The sequence below is a fragment of the Rhea pennata genome, chromosome 6 (assembly GCF_028389875.1).
Source record: "Rhea pennata isolate bPtePen1 chromosome 6, bPtePen1.pri, whole genome shotgun sequence".
NCBI lineage: Eukaryota > Metazoa > Chordata > Aves > Rheiformes > Rheidae > Rhea > Rhea pennata.
Genome location: NC_084668.1, coordinates 39,376,575 through 39,398,707, shown reverse-complemented (window position 1 = coordinate 39,398,707; position 22,133 = coordinate 39,376,575). Strand labels below are relative to the sequence as shown.

General features: G+C 40.5%; 1 protein-coding gene across 2 annotated transcripts in view; it reads right to left on the bottom strand.

Moving 5' to 3' along the window:
- UBE2F (ubiquitin conjugating enzyme E2 F (putative)) overlaps window positions 1–22,133 on the bottom strand; it is an 80,339-nt gene that overhangs the window by 34,374 nt on the left and 23,832 nt on the right. For both annotated transcript variants that reach the window (XM_062578368.1, XM_062578369.1), the window contains exons 6-7: window positions 13,963–14,033; window positions 8,234–8,291 (exon numbers count right to left, since the gene is read on the bottom strand). In XM_062578368.1, coding sequence (XP_062434352.1) covers window positions 8,234–8,291; window positions 13,963–14,033 — 129 coding nt within the window. The remainder of the gene's footprint in view (window positions 1–8,233; window positions 8,292–13,962; window positions 14,034–22,133) is intronic.

Genomic DNA, 22,133 nt, shown 5'->3' with positions numbered 1-22,133 from the left:
TTTATTCATCTCCTTTTTCTAGCTGCTTCCCTAGAACTACCTTCTGCAACGCTAATACCCCCGGCTGTCTCCCAAAAATAACAAGGTACAGCACGAGCCCCGAAGAAGCAACACTGCTTGCAGTGCTATGCTGCAAGAGGGTCCAAGCTTCTCCACCGCGAGAAGCACCCAGTGGCAGTATCAAGCTGTGACTGACCTCCCAATTGCCACGAAGCACAAGAAGATCAGAGAACAACATCACACTAAGCGAAGAAGGTAGCCCATGCTCTCAGGCTTCTGGACAACTGCACTTGGGGAGGTTTTGATCCCTGTCCCTTACAGAGAACTGAGGACACGTTCAAGTGCACCCTGTCAGCCTGCTCCTCATCCCAGCTAGCAACAGCACTGCCTGCACTGTTCCCGCTTTTGCCTCCACAAGCGCACCACTTCTCTGCACGTAGCATCAGGGTAGGTAGGGAGCAAGGAAAGCTTTTGGCAGAATTAGGGTAGAAAGATCTGCAAGGATATAAATGCAATATGGTACGTGCATTTATCTTTCTACCCTAATTCTACCAAAAGGTAGAATGGTCTCCGTCAGGGCTGTGGCACCTTTAAAAACAATTCTACCTGGTCTGTGAACCACAAGAGAAAACTTTTCAATTAAACTCACTGTGTCAGAGTACCTGCCTGTACAAGGCCCTCAGTTCAGTCCCAGTGTGCCGGGGCAGCAGAGCCCTGCTAGCTTTCTGCAACCCACCACAGGTCTCTTCCAACTCAGTAGGCTTGGGGTTGATGACTTGGGCAGCGGCACCACACATGGCACCACTGTAGATCCTGCTCCCATTGCACTGACAACAACCAAGAGGGGAAGGTGCTGAAGAAATGTGCCACATTAACATATGAGCTCTAAGGGGACCATGAGTCCACAGCCTGCAGACTTGCTACCCACAATGAGCCAGATGCAGACAAGCCTTTATTTCAGCAGAAATTCCTGAGCACTGGTTTCTTGGTTGGTACAAACTCACAACCGTGACCACACTTTCAGGAAAGAAAGTATAGTCTGAGCACTGGCACTGCTGTCCTCCTGTTTAGCTGCAGGTGTTTCTGCCTGCCAGAGCAGCAGCCTTTCCCTAAGGCTGTCTACCTTCCTAACATGTGTTTTGTTTTATTACTCATTTTGTGGAGGAGTGCAGAAAAAAAGCTAAGATGATGCTGGCAGCAGGAGGTGCGCTACATGGTGCTAAGAGCCTTCATCACATGAGCACACAGAGTTGGACCTTTAAACAGTCTTAATCACTGAAGACAACAAGCTGAGGAACCTCCAATGGCAAGGAGCAATGCGAGGCACACATGGCACAGTCCTCCTCTGAACACGGCCCCACCCAGAAGCCCACACGCTTACAGAAACAAGCTCTCCCAGAAAGCTATCCTGCATGTCTTGCTCCTCAGAGAAAAGGAAACCCCAGTGCTGCAATGCCATCTCATACAGGGCATCTGCCCAGCATAGCTGCTGCAGCCCCAGAATTAAGTCCACCCCTTCTCAGTACGGTGCTGAGCACTGCTGTGACAGGGGAAGCAGGCTTGCTGGGAGGCACCAGTCTCACCTACAAACAGCACAAGTAGAAACAAGGCCCGTGGAAGAAGTCTTATAAGAGCAATGGTGCAGGGGGCAAGGAGGCACTACCAGCACCCACGAGAGAGAAATAAAACAGCATGGTGCTTCTCCAAGCCGAGAACATAATCTGTGGGACAGATATCCTTTGGAAAGCTCCAAAACACAGGGACTCTGGATTAAATATAACCTGGAATAAACCATATGAGATGGGCTTCGCCCTCCAAGCCACTGCAACTGCGAGGTTCCCTGCTAACACAGGCATAGCTCATTTCCCCTTCGTCCTCCCTGCTGGTTTCTGGACAGTTTGGTGGAAGACATGGCCTGAAACCAATATCAACCTGACTCAGCTTTTGCATGGCAAAAAGAGCACTTGAAAGCACACCACCTGGAAAAAAAGCCCTGAAAAAAAACAATCATCTGTTTAATGCAGTAGTAAAGTCACCTGCAGTACAAGATTACCTGCACACAAGTTAATTTGTTTCTCCTCACCACTCAGTACTCTGTGCTGATCTGTACCAGGCACTGAAGGGGGTAGAGACCTTGACAGGGTTCATCCCACTACTAAGGTTGCACTTATGATTTTAAGTGCTTTGTTTTGTAACCTTCATGACCATGACCAAGAAATTCACAGAAACCAGATACCAGATCCATGTTAGATCAAGAATCTCCTTGCTAAGCTCTGCTCGACTCTCCAGCTCTTTCTCCTGCAGCACAGGAGAGCCTCCACGCTTTGTCACAACTGGGAAGCCTCTTGCTTTTGATGAAGCATTTCTTCCCCCTTATTTTGCCAGCACGGGGGATAACCATAGTCCACCTAGGAAGGTAGCTTTTACATGCTTTGACTTCTCTACATACAGGGTATGTAGGAAGACCCATTACAAAATGGCATTTGGGTAGCTCAAGAGCAGAATACAAGCCAGTATCGATCCCGTTCCTGTTGCAATGAGCACTGTTCCCATGCTGCCGGTTGAGATAGAAATAGTGTCAGCAGCACAAATTAATAGAATTGCAGGAAACATACAGCTTTACTCTCTTCTTCATCTTCCACAGGCAATGACAGTTATTGCCTGTTTAAAATAATCTTCTACACTAATACAATTTTGACAGCAGACCACCTATTTTCATTAAGACAGTGAAAAGTACTCTGCTGGTACTAAAGCTTTTGAAATTCAGGTTTCTGCTTAAATATTGAAGGGAAACAAAAAATGAAGTCAAGACAGATTTACTTGTCCAAGTAATTAGTTTGACAGCTGCATGATTTCATATTATATATTTTTTCCACCTGAAGACAACAGCAGAACTGATGCAAAAAACACAGGGTGTATTTTCCCATTTAGAATTAAATGATAATTAAATAAGCAAGCTTCTTATGGATAAATTTCAGATAGCAATCAGTTTACAGTAAATGAATCTTAATTCCTTTCAGATTAGATTATCTAGCAATGCAAGCAGATATTTCTTAACCTACTACCTGGAATACCTACCTGGGAAAGGAACTCCTGAAAAAATATCATTAGTTTCCTATAGGTGTGTATAAAGACCTTCCTGCACATCTGCAGCGAGACTCCTCATGATGCCCGTACCTGCTCTAGTCTCCCCCACTGGAAGATGAACATGACAAATGAGCTCTTCCAAATACCTTAAGAACTGAAATGCATGTACACCTAACCAGTAAAGGAAGTCCTAGAGAGAAGTAGTTACTCTAGTCATATAGAACCCACTATGGTCCCATCAGAACAGGCTTACAAAAATGACAAAATAGTCCCCATGAACTTCCACCACATTTTCTCTTAAAACAGTTTTTAATGTTACTACATTCATCCCTTCAGGGCTAGAGCTGCACAGACATGCTTTGATTACCTTTACAGTTCATTAATCAGTGAGACCAATTTCCAGCTGTAGTTCATTAGAGATAATTGCAGAAGAAACAGCTTGACTTCTGGAGCCAGTTGGGCAATCACAAAATACAGATCCACTTCTTTACCTTTTAAAGATCAATCACCTGGAATAATGCTATAGCTAAGTCAAAATAAGCATTTAAGAGAAAGCTGGTGAACAGTGGGGAGACCCATCTTACACAGGCAGATGATACTCATCATGAGCAAGATCCAAGCACATGTTAAGGAGAAATGGGAGCTACTGAAGCACTTTTGAGTTCCAAATTGGAACTACTGAGGGAGGGGAAAAAAATAACAGGGTATCAGAGCAGCAGCAGTGTTTTTATTTCTTATAGGTACTTAAAAGGCTGGTAAGATTCTCTGATTCTGTATCTTCAGTGAAATAAAAATCTGAGAATAGCATGGAACTAAAGCCACCTATTTGCTCTTCACCTGGAAGGCTTCAGTTTTGACCATGAGACCTAAAAGCAGGAGAAAAGCAAGCTACTCAGGCAGTCTGCGCAAATGCCTAACATAGCAGCAGCCCTCAGCTTTATGACTGCTCTGATTTAGAGAGCAAAGTAGTATGTAATAAGATGATGTAGAAAAAAAGGAAGGACAACAAAGTAAATGAGCTCTTGTTGCTTGCTTGGAGCTAGCTGTAAAGTGCAAGATCACACTGAAAGATCAGTTAAAGTATTTCATCACTTTTTACACTAATGCACAGTTTGTGGAGCCACCTGCTACCAGAGATTATCTAAGAATTTAGGATTCAGGAGTGTTTCTGTGGATAAAGAAGAGATTCACAACTGTATTTACTGTGATTAAAAAGTATGTGTGTATATATATATATATATATATATGTATACATTCTTCTAAAATATTAATCAATCCTATCAGGGTTAAAACCCAAGTTACTGTGTAAGCAGGTTGAAAAAACTATTACAGTAATTCAGAGATAGTGTATTCTTCAGTGTCTAGTAGTAGTTCACAGACTGCATTTCACAGTGGTCCATGGAAAACACTAACGGATAAGAGGGAGTAAATTGTAAGAGGCAATACTCAGCATTTAGTAACACAAAGAATTCAATCACAGATGAGACATTGAGTGCAATAAAACACTAAAAGAATGATTTTTTAAAGAATTCTCTACGCTGTCTGAACACATTTTATCTGAGAACTTTCAGAGCGCCTAAGAAAAGCTCAAACTTTCTTTCAAAAGGCATAATTTAAATGCCTTTGCAAGTTGCTATCCATTTTATAGTAAAGCAAATGTTTAAAGTGTCATAGTAGTTTATTTTGAAGGATTTTCATTTAAGATCTCTGCTGCCACCACAAGGATACAAAAGATGAGACAAGATCTTGGCTGTTGCTTCTAAAACTTAAGTATTTAATCTTTTAGAAAGCTTAACACACAAATACATGCAATGGCAGAAAGCCTGCAGTAAAGCTGATTGTATGGTTTTTAAATGTATATGAACAGTGTTATTGCACTCAGAATAGTGATGCTGGTAAGGACTACCAATTTGCCATGGACATCCTACATACATACCACCATTCTCAAATGAAATATTCTAGTGATATTTAAGAGTTTTACTGGACAAATTTGGCATTGCTCCTCCACCATACCAGGCTACCTTTTTATTTAAAGTCAGTGTTTTATATTGCACTCATTGACTGATAAGTCCATCACTGGACAAGACTGGACATCAGCCACAGTGCTACCGCGCAAGGCCGTACCGTTGCCAACTTGTGGAAAGGACCTTCTCCTCCAAACCACAGCATTAAGCATTTGACACAAAATTCAGGAAAGGTGGATTGGTGGGTGCAAAGCGGAGTGTTAACAGATGAGTGTAATTTGTATTGCATGCCTCTAGTCTCCTACAGCTCGACACACAGTAAATACATACCAATTACAGAATATGATTAACGAACGCTGAAAATAGCCTGACTGTGCAGATTCACTGTAGATAAGCCAGCACAGCTCCATATGTTCCAGCTCAAAACTGTACACAGCCTGGAGTTTAAGCACTTGGACACTAACCAAGCTTCAACAAAACCCACACAGAGGCATGCATGAAGTTTTACGGATGACATTCGGCCGAAGAACTGAAATAGGCTGTCAGGAATCCAGCTCTGATAGAGACCCACCCTCCCAACTTTTATTAATACTTATTTGAAAGAGCACACTTGCATGAGGGATCAGATCTACAAAGAACAGACTTGCTGCAGGAGATTTAGTTGCTAGTTGCTATCTGCTTACATTTTGTATCCAAAGCAAAAACATTGTTCTGGGAATAGTGCTTGTAGCTTTTCAACATCCCCACAGCTATTTTTGCCTGACTTTAAAGCTACTTTTGTACTGGAGGATCACTGTATTTGCTACGTTCCTACAAAGAGTCAGCTTTGAAATTAGGACCAAAAAAACCCATCCTTCCTTTTGGTTATGACATGCCAAACCCGAAAGCAACAACACGACAAGTCAGGAAACTCACTGAAACTGCGTATTTAAAATGGACTCTGAAAACAAAGAGTAATGTACAACTCTATAAAGAGTTTTTAATGCTATAAAACATGATTTTGCAATTGTACTGCTTCTCTGCCCACAGGGACCAACAAAACCCAAGGCATTTTTTTTTTCAAGTTAGTATCTCTTATTTCAGTCTCTCACTAAATGTTTCATTTCAACACTTAGTCAAAATATTCTTTTCTTGCTTTAACCTATAAGAGGTAAAAACACCCTAAACTCATTCCAAAAATTCAGTAATTTGATTCTCCTGGCAGGTGAGATTCAAAGATGCTTGCTCTGTGAAACTAATTTCGCACAATTAGCAGTCTGATACAAGACTAAAAGGGAACAGAAGATTACTACACATCTTCCACCAGTGAGGACAGGAAGTTAAGTACATCTTAGTCAACAGTTTTTTCCACCCAAACTCTCCTGTCTTGTGAACTGAACAGCCCGGGAGACTCAAATGCCTTAGAGGCACAATAAACTTAACCCAAGAAGTCAAGGACTTGGGAAATTGTCTTCTGAATTGCCCGTTTACAGAATACACAGTACCTTTAAGTAGCTCCAACACTACAGGCTTGTTAATTCAGATGCCTTCGATCACAGCTGATAACTCAGTTTGGTTTGCCACAACCCCAGCAAACTGAAAGCAGATTAACCACAGCACAGAGCTCTATCTGGGCATTTAGACATCTGAGCTGGGTGTCCATTAAATGCTACAGAAAATACACAGGCATCATCTAAAGTTTCTTTACAGTGCTAACATGCAGCAATATTTTAATCTCCACGAGAAAGACATCCTGAACAGGACTAGCATAGCAAATACAAATATATGTGCATTCCTTTCAAGTTGTGATAATTGGTGTACTAGTCTTCTAAAAGTTGAAACTTAAGCATTTATATATCAACAACATTTTGGGGAACAAAATACATGGACAGAAACAGAACCAGTTAGCTTAATTACCAAGCCAGAGCCTTGATTTAAGCCAGCATGAAAACAGAACAGTACAACAGGCAAAAAAAAAAAATTCCCAACAGGCCCCCATCCCCAAAAATCCCACACCAAATACTAACCGATTAGAAAACAGCATTTTTTGTCATCCACTCCCTTCACTTCCCAGAAAAATAAGGTAGATCATAAAGAAATTTCACAGTTAAACAACCAGCCACAAGTCAAAGATCTCATTCATGCTTCAAAAAAGGAACTCAAATATCTGGTAAAAACTTGTGCTCAATCTGCCTTTGAAAAGAAACAAACATCTGACACGTATAACTTTTATACACCTAGCTCACAGTCTTTAAGAACCAACTCAGGCAGGGGATCTGGTAAAGGCAAAGAGAGACTCTCACCCAGTGCAATGTAATAATCTAAGTAAAGCAGACCGCTTGCTGTAAGCAGCCAAGAGCAGTCACAGAACTAAAATACTCCTTTGTGACCATCTCCTTAGGAGTATTTCCTACAGGAACTACAACTCTGATTTTGTTAATGTTGCCCAACTGTCTTAAGGACTAACTTCTAAAGTTATTCTGTAATTACAGTGTCAGACCTGGCATCGACTTCAAAAGGGCCAAATTTCCACTTATGTGTTAGCGGCTTGGACCAAATGACATTCAAAGCAAACTTAAAGGGCAGCAACTCTTGGCTCCCTATTGGGCTTGCTAAATCAGCCAGGAGGGCCCTGCTTGTGCAGCACCTATATGCAGCCGAGTTGCTCGCCACTTTGAACACCGCGCATGAAAGATTTCAAGACAGTGCCGTACCTGCACCCTAGCTCTATGGTCCGTGCAGTGTTTCTCCTAAGAGCATCCTGCCCTTTTACTTCTCTAAGCTCCTTTACTCAGAAAGGAGAGACAGCCTATTGCCAGCAATGTCAATTCAACGGGAGTTACAAGGGTCAGGCATTAGTGTTTGTCCTGCTCACATCATGTTCTGTCATCTGGGCAAAAAGTGTAGCAGTAAAGCAGACCACCCTCACTGACCACAGCCTGCCAGGTGTCAGCACTCTGCACAACCTCCGATCAGTCAAAGCAGTATCTTGCAGCTACGCTAAAACTAGCGAACTGTTTTATAATCAGTTAGCATTGCACTTGTCACAAATACAGCCACCAACACCGGATGAAAGACACTCTCAGAAGACAAAAACCCAATTGTTTCTAATGCAGTTGGCTTCATCTGTCTCTTTGCAAGTCCTTAAGAATATTTTAAAAGATACAGCTCATTTGATGTACGTATCTGAAAGGAAATGGTACCTTTAATGTTCTAGTTGGAGCCCAGCCAGTGCCATCAATTGAATGTTCTCTCAATAAACTGGAAAAAAGACACACATATTATACAGTGCAGCTTCTAAATTTTGTCAGAAATCTTCTCAGAAAACAAAAAAAGTTATTGCAATGTAATAATTACAGACCAATTGCACCACATCTTGTACTGAAAGATTAAAAAATGCACAGAAAAATTGGTATGTTATCCTAGAACTATATTCCTCAAACAGCATCATTACAAATCTGGATCTGAGCTCAGTTTTGTCAAAAAAACCCAAATTACTTTGATTCAGTGTAGCAAGTGTGGCCAAAATCCTCATGATACAGCCTCAATATCAAGCTTTGCTTTTCACACAGATACACATGCACTCCAGTATAGGACATATTCACCTCTGATGAAGAGACAGGCCTTGCAGAGTATGCTGCATCCCATCACCTTTGGTGTATTTCAATTAAAAAATAAACCCACTTTTGCATGCAGAATATTTTAAGCCTTACAGACTAGCTCAACACTGTATATCCCCAACTGGAAATCAAGTCAGTACAAATATTAAAGCACAGATGAAGAGCATACACTGGGTAAGACAGACTGCTTGCAGGAGGAAAGAGTTTCTTATAAGCTGTAAATACATGCTCCTAAATTTAAGTATAAACAATCAAGGTAGACTTTTCTATATACGCACACACTGTACAGAGATTTTGTATACCCTGATGCATACAAAGTCCAGTGAAACAGTTAACCTATTTCCATGTTGAAAAACAGGAAAAAATCTAAGGTGTATTCAGTTTGTTAGTCATTCCTGGGCCTTAAAGATCGAAGTATTAACAGTTACGAAAACTAAACTTACTGGAGACCAGAGCATAATTGAGAAACAAGCAGAAGTCTCACTTGAATTAATGCAAGAAGTAATAATCAGAATGAAAAACAGTATGAAAACCCCTTTAAAATCATTTCACAAACTTGCCTTCCTCAGTTAAGAGATTATCTAACACAGAAAACTCATGCAGCAAAATAGCAAAGCACTGAAATGTATCGCCAGAAGTGGCTTCTACCACTGAAATAAGGTTAATGTAAAATTTCCTTAAATTACTAGCTTTTGCCAACTTTCAGGATGAAATATATTAATTCTGTTTTAAACTACAACTGAACCTTACAGTCTGTCCAAGCAGTTATTTATTGGATAGGCAAGGCTTTTAATTCAAGGAAAAAACAGTGATTAGAATTACCCCACATTTTCTGCACAAAGGGTAGGAAGTAAATCTGAAAAAGTGTTCTGTACTTTCTCCAAAACACATTAGCAATAATACTGGGCACAATAAATCCACCTGAACCGTGCTGCTCACTTCTGTGCCTTTAAACAGAAAATACGCACCTACCACTAGTGCAGCCCTAAACGAATTTCAAGAAAATTGAAAACACTGAAGACAGCATATTGTGGCTACAGTTTGTTTACAGTATGAAAGTAAGAATAATATAGAATAGGCAAGAACCAGCATTGAGTTTTTGAACAAATAACGGATTGTAACTTTAACTTCATTTCAGTACATCTCCTCCTTAAAAGATGTTGCTACATTAGCTGACAGTACTTCCCTTAGCCTGCTCATACAGTTGACTGTGTAAGAGCCAGAAATAAGTTAATACAGACAAAACCCACAAATATCCACTGATTGAGCTCAAAGAGTCTGAGCTTATCAGCTAAGCCTCATTAACACCCTTCAAGCTTCCCAAAGGCTCCGAGCTCTCTCTAGGCAAATCTCCAGCTAGGAAAGATTGGCAGCGAGGATCCAAGAGAAGACACTCGTACCCTTCAGAGTGCTCCGGCAACCAAGTAATGAAGATGGAGAAGCATCCCTTTTTCTACTATTACTGCTTTACTGATATAATTCATTTCCAGGCAGCAGCCTCTTTCTCCCTTCCGGTAGGAAGGATCCTTGCGCCCCTAATCAACACCTTTTCCCTACACAGGGCACCTAGAGAAACAGCATCTCGCCTTCTCCCCGGGAATGACCCAGATATACCAGGCAGACTGTCTGGAGATCTGAACAGCAGTGATCTGCTCTCAGAGCCCTGTAAAAACAAACAGCAGAGCTGCTTCACCCCAAATGAGCAGAAAAAAAGCAAAATAGATCATGAATTAGGTAGAGGATGAATTAGCACCTGCTATTTGTTCCAAAGCCTGTTCTCTGTGGATATGCTGCAGTAGAGGAGCTGAGCTATGAGGAAGTTCTCAAATGGCAAAACCCAGAGTTTTTCTCCTCCACTTAATGCTTGAAGAGGCTTCCTTTGGTGAGCTTCCAGATATGCCATGAAAGCCATCTGTTCTACAAGGGTTTCCAAAATATCTGATGGGTAGAAAAACCTGTTTACTCCTAGTGAGTATTCTAAAATTGCCAAGACTTTGCCGTATCGGGTAAGTGTGCCAGGAACTTTATCTAGTATTTAGATCAAATAAGCATTCAGAAACTTTCCTTGTGTTGCCTTAGAATGATTTTCACATCCATAAAAGGGAGGAGTAAGCCAATTCTGCAACACTGTGGATTGCTAAAGCTAGCGAGTAAATGCTTTGCTGTGGAAGAAATGACAGGGCCAACAGGAGGATATGGTATGGTACAAACAGGAGCTTATCGGGCAGGTAACCTGATTAAAAAAAAATGAGGAAGGACATTTAAAGAACATTTCCATCTGCTTTGTCTTGAACAAGGAACTGACACAAGCCAAACGCACCCTTGGTTGAGGAATGACTGGAACCGACCACCACATCTTCGCATCTGGCATTTATATCCCTAAAGAGACTTCGCAAGAATGATTTCAAATCATTATATCTGAGTTCCTACAAAGAGATGGTGAAAGTGCTATTTCTGGATGTATAGTAACCAAAACAGCCACTGATACGACCAGCCAGCTGTTCAGTCATTCACTTTCAGTTATTCTGTGACTTAATTCCTGAATAAGGAAAACTTCAAAAACTTTTCTCCTTTAAAAACATAGCATACTAGAGAGACCTTCCAAGAACTTTTACTGAAGTGGGAACTGCACAGCTCTGACAAGTTTAAAGCTTTCTGAAACTCAAGGTGACATGCTTTATAGCTTAAGCGACTAAACAAATTACTCTAAGAGGGAGATCAGTCACAGAGAAAATCTGCTTTGAAGGTCTCAGATGAATGTTTATCATAAGACATCACATAACATTTGTTGGAATGTCAGTTCCAACAAAACACTTTTGTCCTCCTTTTGCCAGTAGGAAGTATCACTGAAGGTAAGTTTGAGTTAAGAGGCTGTAGATCCACCTGAATATCCCTCCACTGGCAGAGGCACCTTCTAGAGCTTCTTCTCTTCTTCCAGCTACTCCTCTCCCCGTTCATTCTTCTCTCTTTCCCCACCTTCCTGATCTGGCATTGCCAATGCAGCTTGACAACACTATTCTAACAGCTTATGCAAATGAAATCAAAATCAATGAGGAAAAAAACTTAGAAAGCAGTCACCTGGAATATGTAACATCTGTTCTAGATATCTTGATGTTTTTCACCCAAATGTGCATGTGATGGAGACAATACCCCCAAATATGGTCCAGATCTAATCTGAATAATTGCAACCCATGAAATATGAACAATACTTCTCCTAGCCATAGCAATTACATTAGATGCAAGTTCAATCATTTGCTGTGTTTTAATTCTAGGACAATTATCTATGCAGACTGATACAATACCATAAAGGTATATTTAGTAAAAGAAAGTTGGAAGAAATACTGATCAGGATCTTTTTCTGCTTTAAAAAAAAGACTTGAAGCTATTTTTATACAAAGACTCCTCAAGAAGTTGATTGCAGATACTATATATAGTCAGCATTCTCCATTATAATAGACACAAAGCAATCCAGCTTATTTTAGTTTTTCCATCTAACTTGTTAGATGCTTTAAAGGTTTAATGTTAAAGTATCTGACACTCAAATAAAGCTAAGGTTTCAGAGCAAATTCTGAAGAAACAACTTCATAAAGCAGAATTACGACGTCCAAACACTAAGTTCATCCACCAAAACTAAAACCATTTTAAGACTAAAAGGACAAATATCCTCAGCAACATGAGGAGGCTTTATTTAGCTTCTGAAGTTGCAGCACTATAGTCAGAGCTTAAACTTTTACCTACGTTTTGGAGTCTAGTATTTCCTGTTGGCTGGTTCCAAACAGCTCCCTTATTCAGTCCTTTACTTAGGCTTTTTGACTCAAAGCATCCAAGCTCTCTCCATTGATTAAGCCACAAGGACTTTGGTGGCATTTAAACTGTAAAAAAGTGATCCTTCAATCAGTGTCCCTATTGTCAAATGAAAAGTTCAACTGCATAAAATGCAATAGTTTGAGGAAGGAACTCTGAAACAGTGCAGGTCTGGATTGACAGCAATTTTTTTTCCTTTTCAAAAAAAGAGCAGCAATACATATCTGCCAAAACAGCCTTTCCATTTCACTAGCATGCAAATCCCAATAATGGTGGTCAACCACATTCTTTTATAAGTTTGGGGTTTTGTACGCTTTTCCATAGCTTAAAACCTTCAAATCCTCAAAGTCACGTTAAAGTCTAGGGACACCAACCCCTGCTGACTTCACTCCTGCTGCAGTCTGACAGCTATAGCACATCAGGTAAATACTACAGTCTTCCTAGTCTGGTTTTCATTATACCTTGATTATTAGCTGCTTAGAAGGATGGACAAAATCACTAAAACCAAAAGCACTGGTAACAGCTTTGTACCTGTTACCAGCTGATAAGGCTAACCTAACCAATAACATGTGTCAGACTTTGGTATGAAAACTATTTTTCTTGCCATGACCCTGGGCACAATACTAAAATGATTTTTTTTTTCATCTAGAGGAAAAACAGTCAAGGAAAAGTTGTTTTTAAGAAAACACTGATTGGCTACACATGGTGGCAACTGTTCTGGATTTTCAGAGAGTTTTCCAGCTTGCCTTTTTCACTGCTTATGCTTCATTTAGTTTTCCCTTTATGTCCCATCAACTTGAAAAAATGACAGCTACGCTTTTTCACTTCTGTGTTTAGTTTCTGCCCAATTTCACCATCAGGTACTCATGACGAAACGCTCAAGTTAAAGTTTCAAAAGCTGATTTTAAAGAGGAAACATTTACTATCAAGCCAAAGTGCAGCAACATAAATCTGTTACTTCAGCAGAAGTGAGCTGTTGGGCTTCATATTTTAACTAAGCACCCTCCATCTTTAAAGTAAAAGTATCCATTTCATATGCTGTCACAGCAGATACTAAGTGTTTCATAGCAGCTATTAAGTGTGAAAATAAACAAATAGCAAATTTAAAGTCATTACTGTCAAAGTTCAAGGCATTTTTTTCTCCCTTTGGGAAATTTAAATGGTTTCCAAGTACTTAACACATTTAGGCATTAAACAAGTAAAAGCTTTAAGCCCTTTCACTGAGGATTATTCACCTATGGGGAAAAAGAAAGACTAAGTTTGGTCTGGATTGGAGTTTGCTTTCACCCTAGATAAAATTAAATGCTGTGTCCAAACCTAAAGAACAGTTCTACAGTCTAATACAAAGCAGGAACAGTGCTTTCAGAGGATTTCCTGGGTCCCCAAGGGTCACGGGCCCACTCGATTTGCAGAATCTGTCAAGATGCTAAATTACACTGACATGAAAATCACAATGTTTTATTACACACAGAAAAACCTCAAAGTGAAAAACAGAAAGCTGTTACTACCTTAAGCAGATTTCGCCTGTCTCTGTAATGTTCGGATGCCAGATTCTTGTCAAGCATTTTACCTTTGGAGGCTGCCAGGATAGAAAACAAGTTAGTGTTATTATTTAAAATAAAAGCAAACCACTGTTACAAGTTACAGAACTGAAGAGACAAACGTGTTTGATAGTCACAGCCTAGGCTGGTATGTTAAAGCATTGGATAGTATAATGTGAGGAGCACCAGCCTTCTCTGCCCTTTAAGCTCCTCACAGCTCTTTACAAAAGCTGGGCTGGTACTCAGCTGCTTCCTAGAAAAAAAAGCCATTTTAAAGGAACCTCCATTTCCGACACAGTGCCCATTTACACTCCTCTCCTGTCTGCTTCAGGGAGAAAAAAAAACTCTTCATGTTATCCAGGTTCTTAACACTTAATCAGCAGGACAACAATTTAAATCATAACAACACAAGTACATGTTTTGTTTTGTTTTTCTCCAGGGCTTACTCAAGTTCTGGATGTTCCCTAAAACCAGCAGAAGAGCCATCAGTGAAGATGAAAATCAGTGAAGAACTGCATCAAAAGAACAGTTTCTTTGAAATAAAGACCCTCCCCTACTCCTAAGCTCTCAGAGAAGCATCAAGACCACCACTCACACCCAGACTTAAACTAGTGGGGGGGGGGGGGGGAAAGGACTTATTTTAAGGCAAGGTCATCAGAATTCTAAATCCCATAGTGGGTTTTGACATGCAGATTCTTTAAAAACACTCTCACTTGCTCTGATTTTGGTGAAGTAAATAAGGAATGGGTCATTAAAATGCTAGTAGCTTAGCAACAGCCAGATCTGTCCTCCAAACTACAATTTGCAGCTTTCAATCAAGCAGACGACTTCTTATAGCAGGTACAGTGCTATTTAGCAACACAGGCCAGTACCACTCATAACTCCCATTAAATCACACAGAGTTGCAGAGCTACCTTTCTCCACTGCTTCCCATGAAATCTTCAGTCAGGAGACAAAATAGCTCCAAAAGCTGTAATTGCACAGTGCATGCCATGTTTTGTCTCGTTGCTTTGTTCTCAAATTGCTACTATCTTAAGTACAATATTCAGATACGTATCCTAAATTCAGCCCAACTCCCTGGAGACAAGATGAGCAAATATCTGTGGTATTAAGCAACCAATAACATGCCTGTTTATTTCACTTTTTTACTGCCATACAAACACCTATCATTACAATACATCTAAAACTCATAACTTGGACATTAACTTTTGTCCACATGCACTTCATGACCGCCCAACAACCACTCAAGACCTAGTCCTCGGGGACATCGACTGCCCAAGCCCTGGGCCAGCCTCCACCACTGCAGAAGTGGCACGCAGAAAACATCTATAAAATCCACAAGTGTTCCCCTTTGAAGCCCCGTAACAGCCCAGTCTCCTGCAAGTTACATGTTTGTGTTGTTTGGAAAGATATCTAGTTCTCAAAAAGCAGGGAAAGCAGTGGTGTTTTTCCATGCCTGTAGCTCAAGGCAAAGCATTTCTAATGCCTCTGCCTTCAGCCATGGAAATGCAGAGATGAATAGAAAAGGGTAAGGTGCTCTCATATGAACTACATCTTTTCAAAAACCACCCAAATCCTCAAAGTCATTTTTATAAGGCTAAACAAAGTCTTTGAAGTGAGTCACTCATTTCTCAGTTTACAGTAACGTAGAAACAAAATAATTCATCCTTTTCATCAAAACCTAGTGTTCCTTATCTTCAAAATTCAGAGAAACACACACTCCTGATTGAAAAACAAAAGTTCTCTCGGACAACCTGAACACTATCAGAAGTTTTCGCCTTCAGATGAGATTTCCCCTTCTCAGAGCTTAAGCTCTAAAGCACCTTTGAGTCTTTCTTTACACCACCAAACCCACACCAGATTTCCTAGACACGACTGTTCTGTGCGACTGCCTCAGACCATCTCCCAGGCGAACACCTGATACTTGCGAGTTGAAGCAATTTATTTCATCATTCACATGCTCAGCCCTCGCCTCACCTACCGGAAGATGCAGGGGTAGCTCAGCCTGAGATCTGGGGATCCCAGCCATGGAAAAAGCAATTTTCTTCTTCAGGTGAAAGCAGCACTCTCTCCCTTCTCTTCCTCTCCTCCTCTAACAAGGAGTACAGCTGTACAAAACAAGCTGTCAGAAGACCAGACAACGTGCAAAGTTGATGGAGTATTAATTATTTCATTCCAAGTGCCACGTGCATGCTCTTACTCTACAGTACAGCATGCTGCTTTGAAAGGAGACCTCCAATTTCCCATTGGTAACTGTATATAAGCTATCAACTATCCAGAATTACTGATGTTCTATAAATCATTCACTGGAAGACACACAGAGAAGGGACACACAACTCAAACCTCAGTCTCTGCTTTCTTCAAGGTCATATGAGAATCACTCACCACATCAGAGATTGGCTATGAAGTGCCAGATAATAAATGAAGCTAGTTCACATTTTCAGCTCTTGATCAGTTTGGAAAAAAAATCTAGTAACGTGTATGTTTAGCCTTTCCTAAAACTGTCTTTTTCCCCCACCTCACAAGCTTTTTCTTGGAGAAATAATGAGGTACCTAGCAGAAATCTGAAGTCTATAACATTACTTCAAACGTTGTGTCTAGACTCTAGATGGTCAGCCCAAAGCATTCTTGTGAACCGCACTGCAGCAATGATTCCCGTTTTTTTTCTTCATGGTTTCTACAAAATGGAATTAATCAATAGAGGTATTAGGAATACCAGTTACAGAGACCAAACTACAACCTAGTCCCACAGTGCTGAGATATTTCTTGCCAGCCCCTCTCCTTTACCAGGCCCTGAAGAATTCTGAATTGAGCTTCGCACATAGCCCAGAGAAACAAGTTAAGGGAAAAACAGAGCCACGCTGCCCTGAGCTTTAAACAGAACATGGTTAATACTGCATCACACAGCTCAACAAGTGGAAGAGGAGTAGCATTATAGTAGGAGTGGGCCTTAACACACATGCAAGAATTGCACAAGGCCCAGAGTCAGGGAGTTGAGTTTTATGTCAGTGTTTATCCACACCTGTGCTAGAGTCAGGTTAAACATCAGGTCCCTAATCTTCTGACACCCATGGTTTCAGCTGCATCTGAAAGCAGAAACACTATTACTTTATTTCTTTATCAAGAGATTTCACTGACTTGATGTCACCAGCACCTATTTTTAATTTTAAAAATACTCTTGTTTTTTCGCTTGCTGCTTCACAGCTCTCATGTCTCTATGGACAGCAACACTACCAAAAATTTCTATAAACAAACATTAACAAGCTTTATTTTTCTTTCCCGAATGCTCATTAATGTGCAGCCTGTTTTCTGAAAAGAATAATGCTTTAAAAGGCCACCTGGCAGGTTTGCCAATAGATTTTAATATTTCTAATGGCCTGACCATTTGAGGAGAAACTACAGAACCAACTCCACTCCCTTTTTCTTTTCATGATCCTCCTTCAACCACCCATGGCTGTACCAGTTGTATTCTGTTCTGACATGATGTTCCACTACCACCAAAAAGTAGTTTACAGGCTTTCTGGTAACTAATATTTCACAGTGTTAGAGAAGTTTTTCCTTCCCACGTGGAAGACTTCCCACTTTCGGGGGAAAATGCCTCAAGACGAAAACACTAGTTTTCTCCTTTTTGTATTCAGAAAGTAGACAGTCCTTATGGCAAAAATTAGAGTCCAGAAGATGCCAAAAGCTAAGCCTACTCATTCCGTGTCATGCCTTTGAAATGGTGCTACAAAACCCAAGAAAATCTTAGCTGTGAAGAAAAATCAGGGGAACTAGAAGAGTTCAGATCCAACCAGAGGATTCTGCACATGCAATGCCAGGTTCTTCCCAGACTGTCAGTCTGCTGTCCCCAGTGCATAGCACTAAGGGTCCAGTTCCAGCTGTCCCTGGAAAGCAGTGGCCTTTGCATTCGGGACTGCACGCACACTTGTGTCCTTGGGAGCACAGCCAGTTCCGCTTCCTCCATTAGGACTGCGGGAAGCATCACCTGACTGCTCACCCGGATGCCACAGAGAAAGGACAAGCAGAATTCCTCAGTTTGGCCCCATTTCCAAAATGCAAGTGTAAAAAGCAAGCAGCAACCTCAATACTGAAGCTCTTTGTAGTAGATTATACCATCAATACCCCAACAGGAAAAGAGGCAAGAAAGATTCTGGGTCTGCCTTAATCAGGCAGACAGAAAGGAGATATAAAATGCCAGAGAGAGGAAGTATTAAAATACAAAGCCTGCAGGTGAGTGCTCATTAGCGTACCAGCTGAACCAACCCAGGACAACTGCCAGGGCATGCAACTCCTTGGGTGTTGCCCTCACACAGCTGAAGTGCAGGAGAAGATTACATACGGGTAATTGCTGATGGGCCACAAGTAGCATCAGATCTGTTCCATTTGACTGTGCTGAACCAGTCAATATCAACATTTGCTCAGTTTTAGCATTAAATTAGCAACAGTGAGAGCATAATCAGCTGGCACTAACCAACAGGAGAATGCACAGTTCTAGCACATAGAAGATTTCTCTTTGGGGAACATTCAGCTTTAGAAAAGTCTCTTGGTGAGCTCCTGTTGCAGCAGCTCACCACTCCTCTCCTCAGCCTCTTTGGAAACCACAAAGTAAAATGCAGCCTATCAAACTGCAGAAGCAGGATGATACAATTAAATTTCTAATAGCACTATAATGCAAATATAGCTGAGCCACCTTGCATGTCCAAGAACTTATTAAAAATAAAAACCCTTCCCATTTCTCAAGCTCAGTCACTTTCTAAAATTATCCACCTCTCCAACAGCTTAAATAGGTTTAGCTAATTAAAAATTTACTGTAAGAACCTTTATATTATTTTATTGCCTTACAGATAAGTCTAACAAACATTTCCCGTACCCAAGTACGGTATCTCAGTGATTTAGAAGTCTGATTAAACGTCAGGTGCATGCCCTGTGCCCAAGCAAGCAGCAGCACTTCAGAGCAGGGCTCAGCCCAAAGCATCCGTACTGTACAGCATCCCTCTTCCGTTTCAGGCTCCTGAATCTTTGCACTAAAGAATCTTATAGCCTCAGTGCCAAAAATCACTGTGTATCATAACCAGCCATAAATAAAGCACGAGGATAAGTTACTTCCCTATATTCAAAGACTCACTGCTGGGCAAGAAAACAGCTCAGGATCCAGTGACTTGCTTCCTCAGCAGGATAGTACACTATGACTACAGTTCACAACACAGTCAGAACCAAGATTTTCCCCTTTAATTATGTCTTTTTTATCCTTTTCCACTATACTACCACTCTATACCTCTGTTTCATTTTCTAGTGCAAAAGCTGAATGCTTGCTTATGAGGAATGAAAGGGAAAAAAAAATCCTCAGAGGAGCAATGAACACAGAATTTTGGCAGCAACATACTGCAAAAGCTAAAGGATGGTGTTACAGAAATCGCACTATAGACTATGCATCTTACTGCTTTAAAAACAGATGTTCTTTTTTTTTCTGCAGGCTAAAGAAATTAGATAAAAAAAAACAGATGCAGGCTCTGAGGCAGGGCTAACACGACTTGCCAGTCTCGCCCGGTATTTTTTTACTCCCTACTAACAAGCATCTTCAGCACTAGCACAAGGAGCCTGATGCAGATGTATGACATCCTAACCTTGCTTAAGGGTTGAAAAAGCACTGGCAACCCTGACATGCTCTTTTAAAGACATTGCCACTATCGATTTCAGTCAGATTCTGCCTGGCAGAAAACAAACTACAGCCTCGCCATAACCACCCCAATATTTGTGGATGTGTTTTCATTAATAATCTGACCGTACCTCAACATTCAACCTACTGCTTTCTTCTTTTTAACTGCAGAAAGGCATACCTGCATAGAGATGCTCAGAATTTAGAAACCCTTAGTTAACACTGAGCACTGAACCAGAACAAACCAGAAGAATTACCAAAATTTAGAGTCAAAATTAATGTCTAGTTCTCTTTTCCACATGTAATAAGTATCTCCTGACAGCAATGCTGTTCAGGCAAACACCATGAACAGAAAGTTTAAGAAGTTAAAATGAGTATATATTGCATATTCTTCCCTTATGCTTTAATTACGACCCAGCATTGCCCCAAAGCTACTAAGCTGCTATTACTGAAGATGACTAAGAATTAGACAGCCGAGAGCATGAGACTGTTTCTTTGTCATGAATACCATGTTCCTCTGGTACGTGATGGCACAGATCATTCATGCTAGAATAAGGATGTAGTCATTTTAAACTACCAATTTTGTATTTACAGCATGTGCATAACTGCACGCATAAGCTAGTAAGATCGACCTATACCAGTGTCCTCACCTTCTTTGGTGAGGTTAAGGGGAACTTAACATTTAAAAAAAAGCACACAGCTGCAAAAAGATTTTTAGCTAGAAATGCTGACATAACACTAATAGCTGTATTTATTGTTATACTTCTATGATCCTAAGCACTGTTTTAAAAAAGCCCCCCCCCAACACACACACACACAAAAAGCTGTAAGAGACTGCCCCACTGATTGGGCAGATCATTACGAGGCTCCACACATTCCCTCCTTGCTGACCAATTTAATAAATCACTGAACTGTGAACATCTGAGATATTCAAGCAGTGTTACTTCTCTTTTATCAACTCAAGAACAAAAGAATCAAGGACAGATGAAACTGTGCATCAAGTGGGATGGTCCTTCGCAGAGGGGACAGATCAAAACCTGTTCTCTGAGGGTACACGAGATAAGTTTCTTCTGGTGAACTCTGGGTTCACCAGAAAATATTACTAAATGTTGCCCGCTTTCCTTGACCAATATTATGAAGGAAGAGCATTATTTTGGGGAAAGGAGTAGGCAAATTCACAACTGTTTCAGAAACACCACCATCCTCCAGGGGCATGAATTTTTCTTTTTTTTAAAAAAAAGAAATACACTGTATATAGTCTGTATATCTATAGACTGTAAATAAAGGAATATTGGAAAACCTACAAAGGCATCTTCTGGAATGCAAATCCAACTTCACCATTTGCAGAAACCTAGCCTTTCTACACCATTAATAGTGTTAATGCTCTGTTCTCCAAGCTTAGTCTGGGAATTCATGCTATTAAATTCCAAAAGTCTGCATCTCCTCTATGCATGCGTGTATGTGTATATACACACACACATATATCAGTCACAAATAATGCTGTGACTGCAACTACACCACACATGATTCTGTATTTAGGCTTGAGGCATCTAAACAGTCAAAGGTCTTCTCAAATATGCTTCTCTAGTATCCTCCCATATACATTCCTCAGCTCCTCTAAAATAAGGGCCCTGAATTATCATTGCCAAGAGTAAGAAATGAGAAAACACAAGGATGCAAAAAGGTTACAAAAGATTATCAAAAAAATATTCAAACTAAACCAAACTTAAGCATCATTCTTCTTGCAATTCATACATCTAAACACTAATATTTCAATTTAAATGCTCCAATGAGTTTCCTTACATAACAAATTACCAGAATACAGACTGGCAGGAGTAATTCATGAGAATGAGACTTCTGCCTCAATTGTTTTCCACTTTTGGAATCAATCTTGTTCTTTTGACAGCTAAATTCCAACAAAGTCTGAAGTTATTTTTATTGCAGGTGCACCTCCCCCTCTTCTGTTAAGATTGGTAATTTTAGTAGAGTGAGAGCATGAAATACAGAAATTTTTCATGTTTGGAAAGGGCAAGTTATTTGAAGCTCTCTATTTATCTATAGTAAAACATGGCAATCATTTGGAGGTCCTATGAAAAACTGTTCACTGAGCATGCTGAAATAGTTAAAGATACTCAATTAAACAGCCTGAGAGGGAACAAGCAGAACTTGTGTAGTGAGCGGGAGGAAGCCACTTGTGCTATCTGTGCTTTATCCATCCTCCACTGCTTGTTCTCAAAAGGACACTGAAGTCCAACACCAGAACTATCAGCACAAGTGTGAAGGAAAAATAAAGAGTAAATTTCCTTTCTATTTACCTATTTTGCTCTCCTTAGCTATATCATTCTTATGAGAATAATCATTATGTATGGTCTCAAGGATGATTAACAACAGAATAGACAAGAGTGGGACCTCAGCCAAAAGGGAGATCCTTAGGTCTGACTATTTGGCAGCTTCTGCCAGAGGGCTGCAAATCCATTGT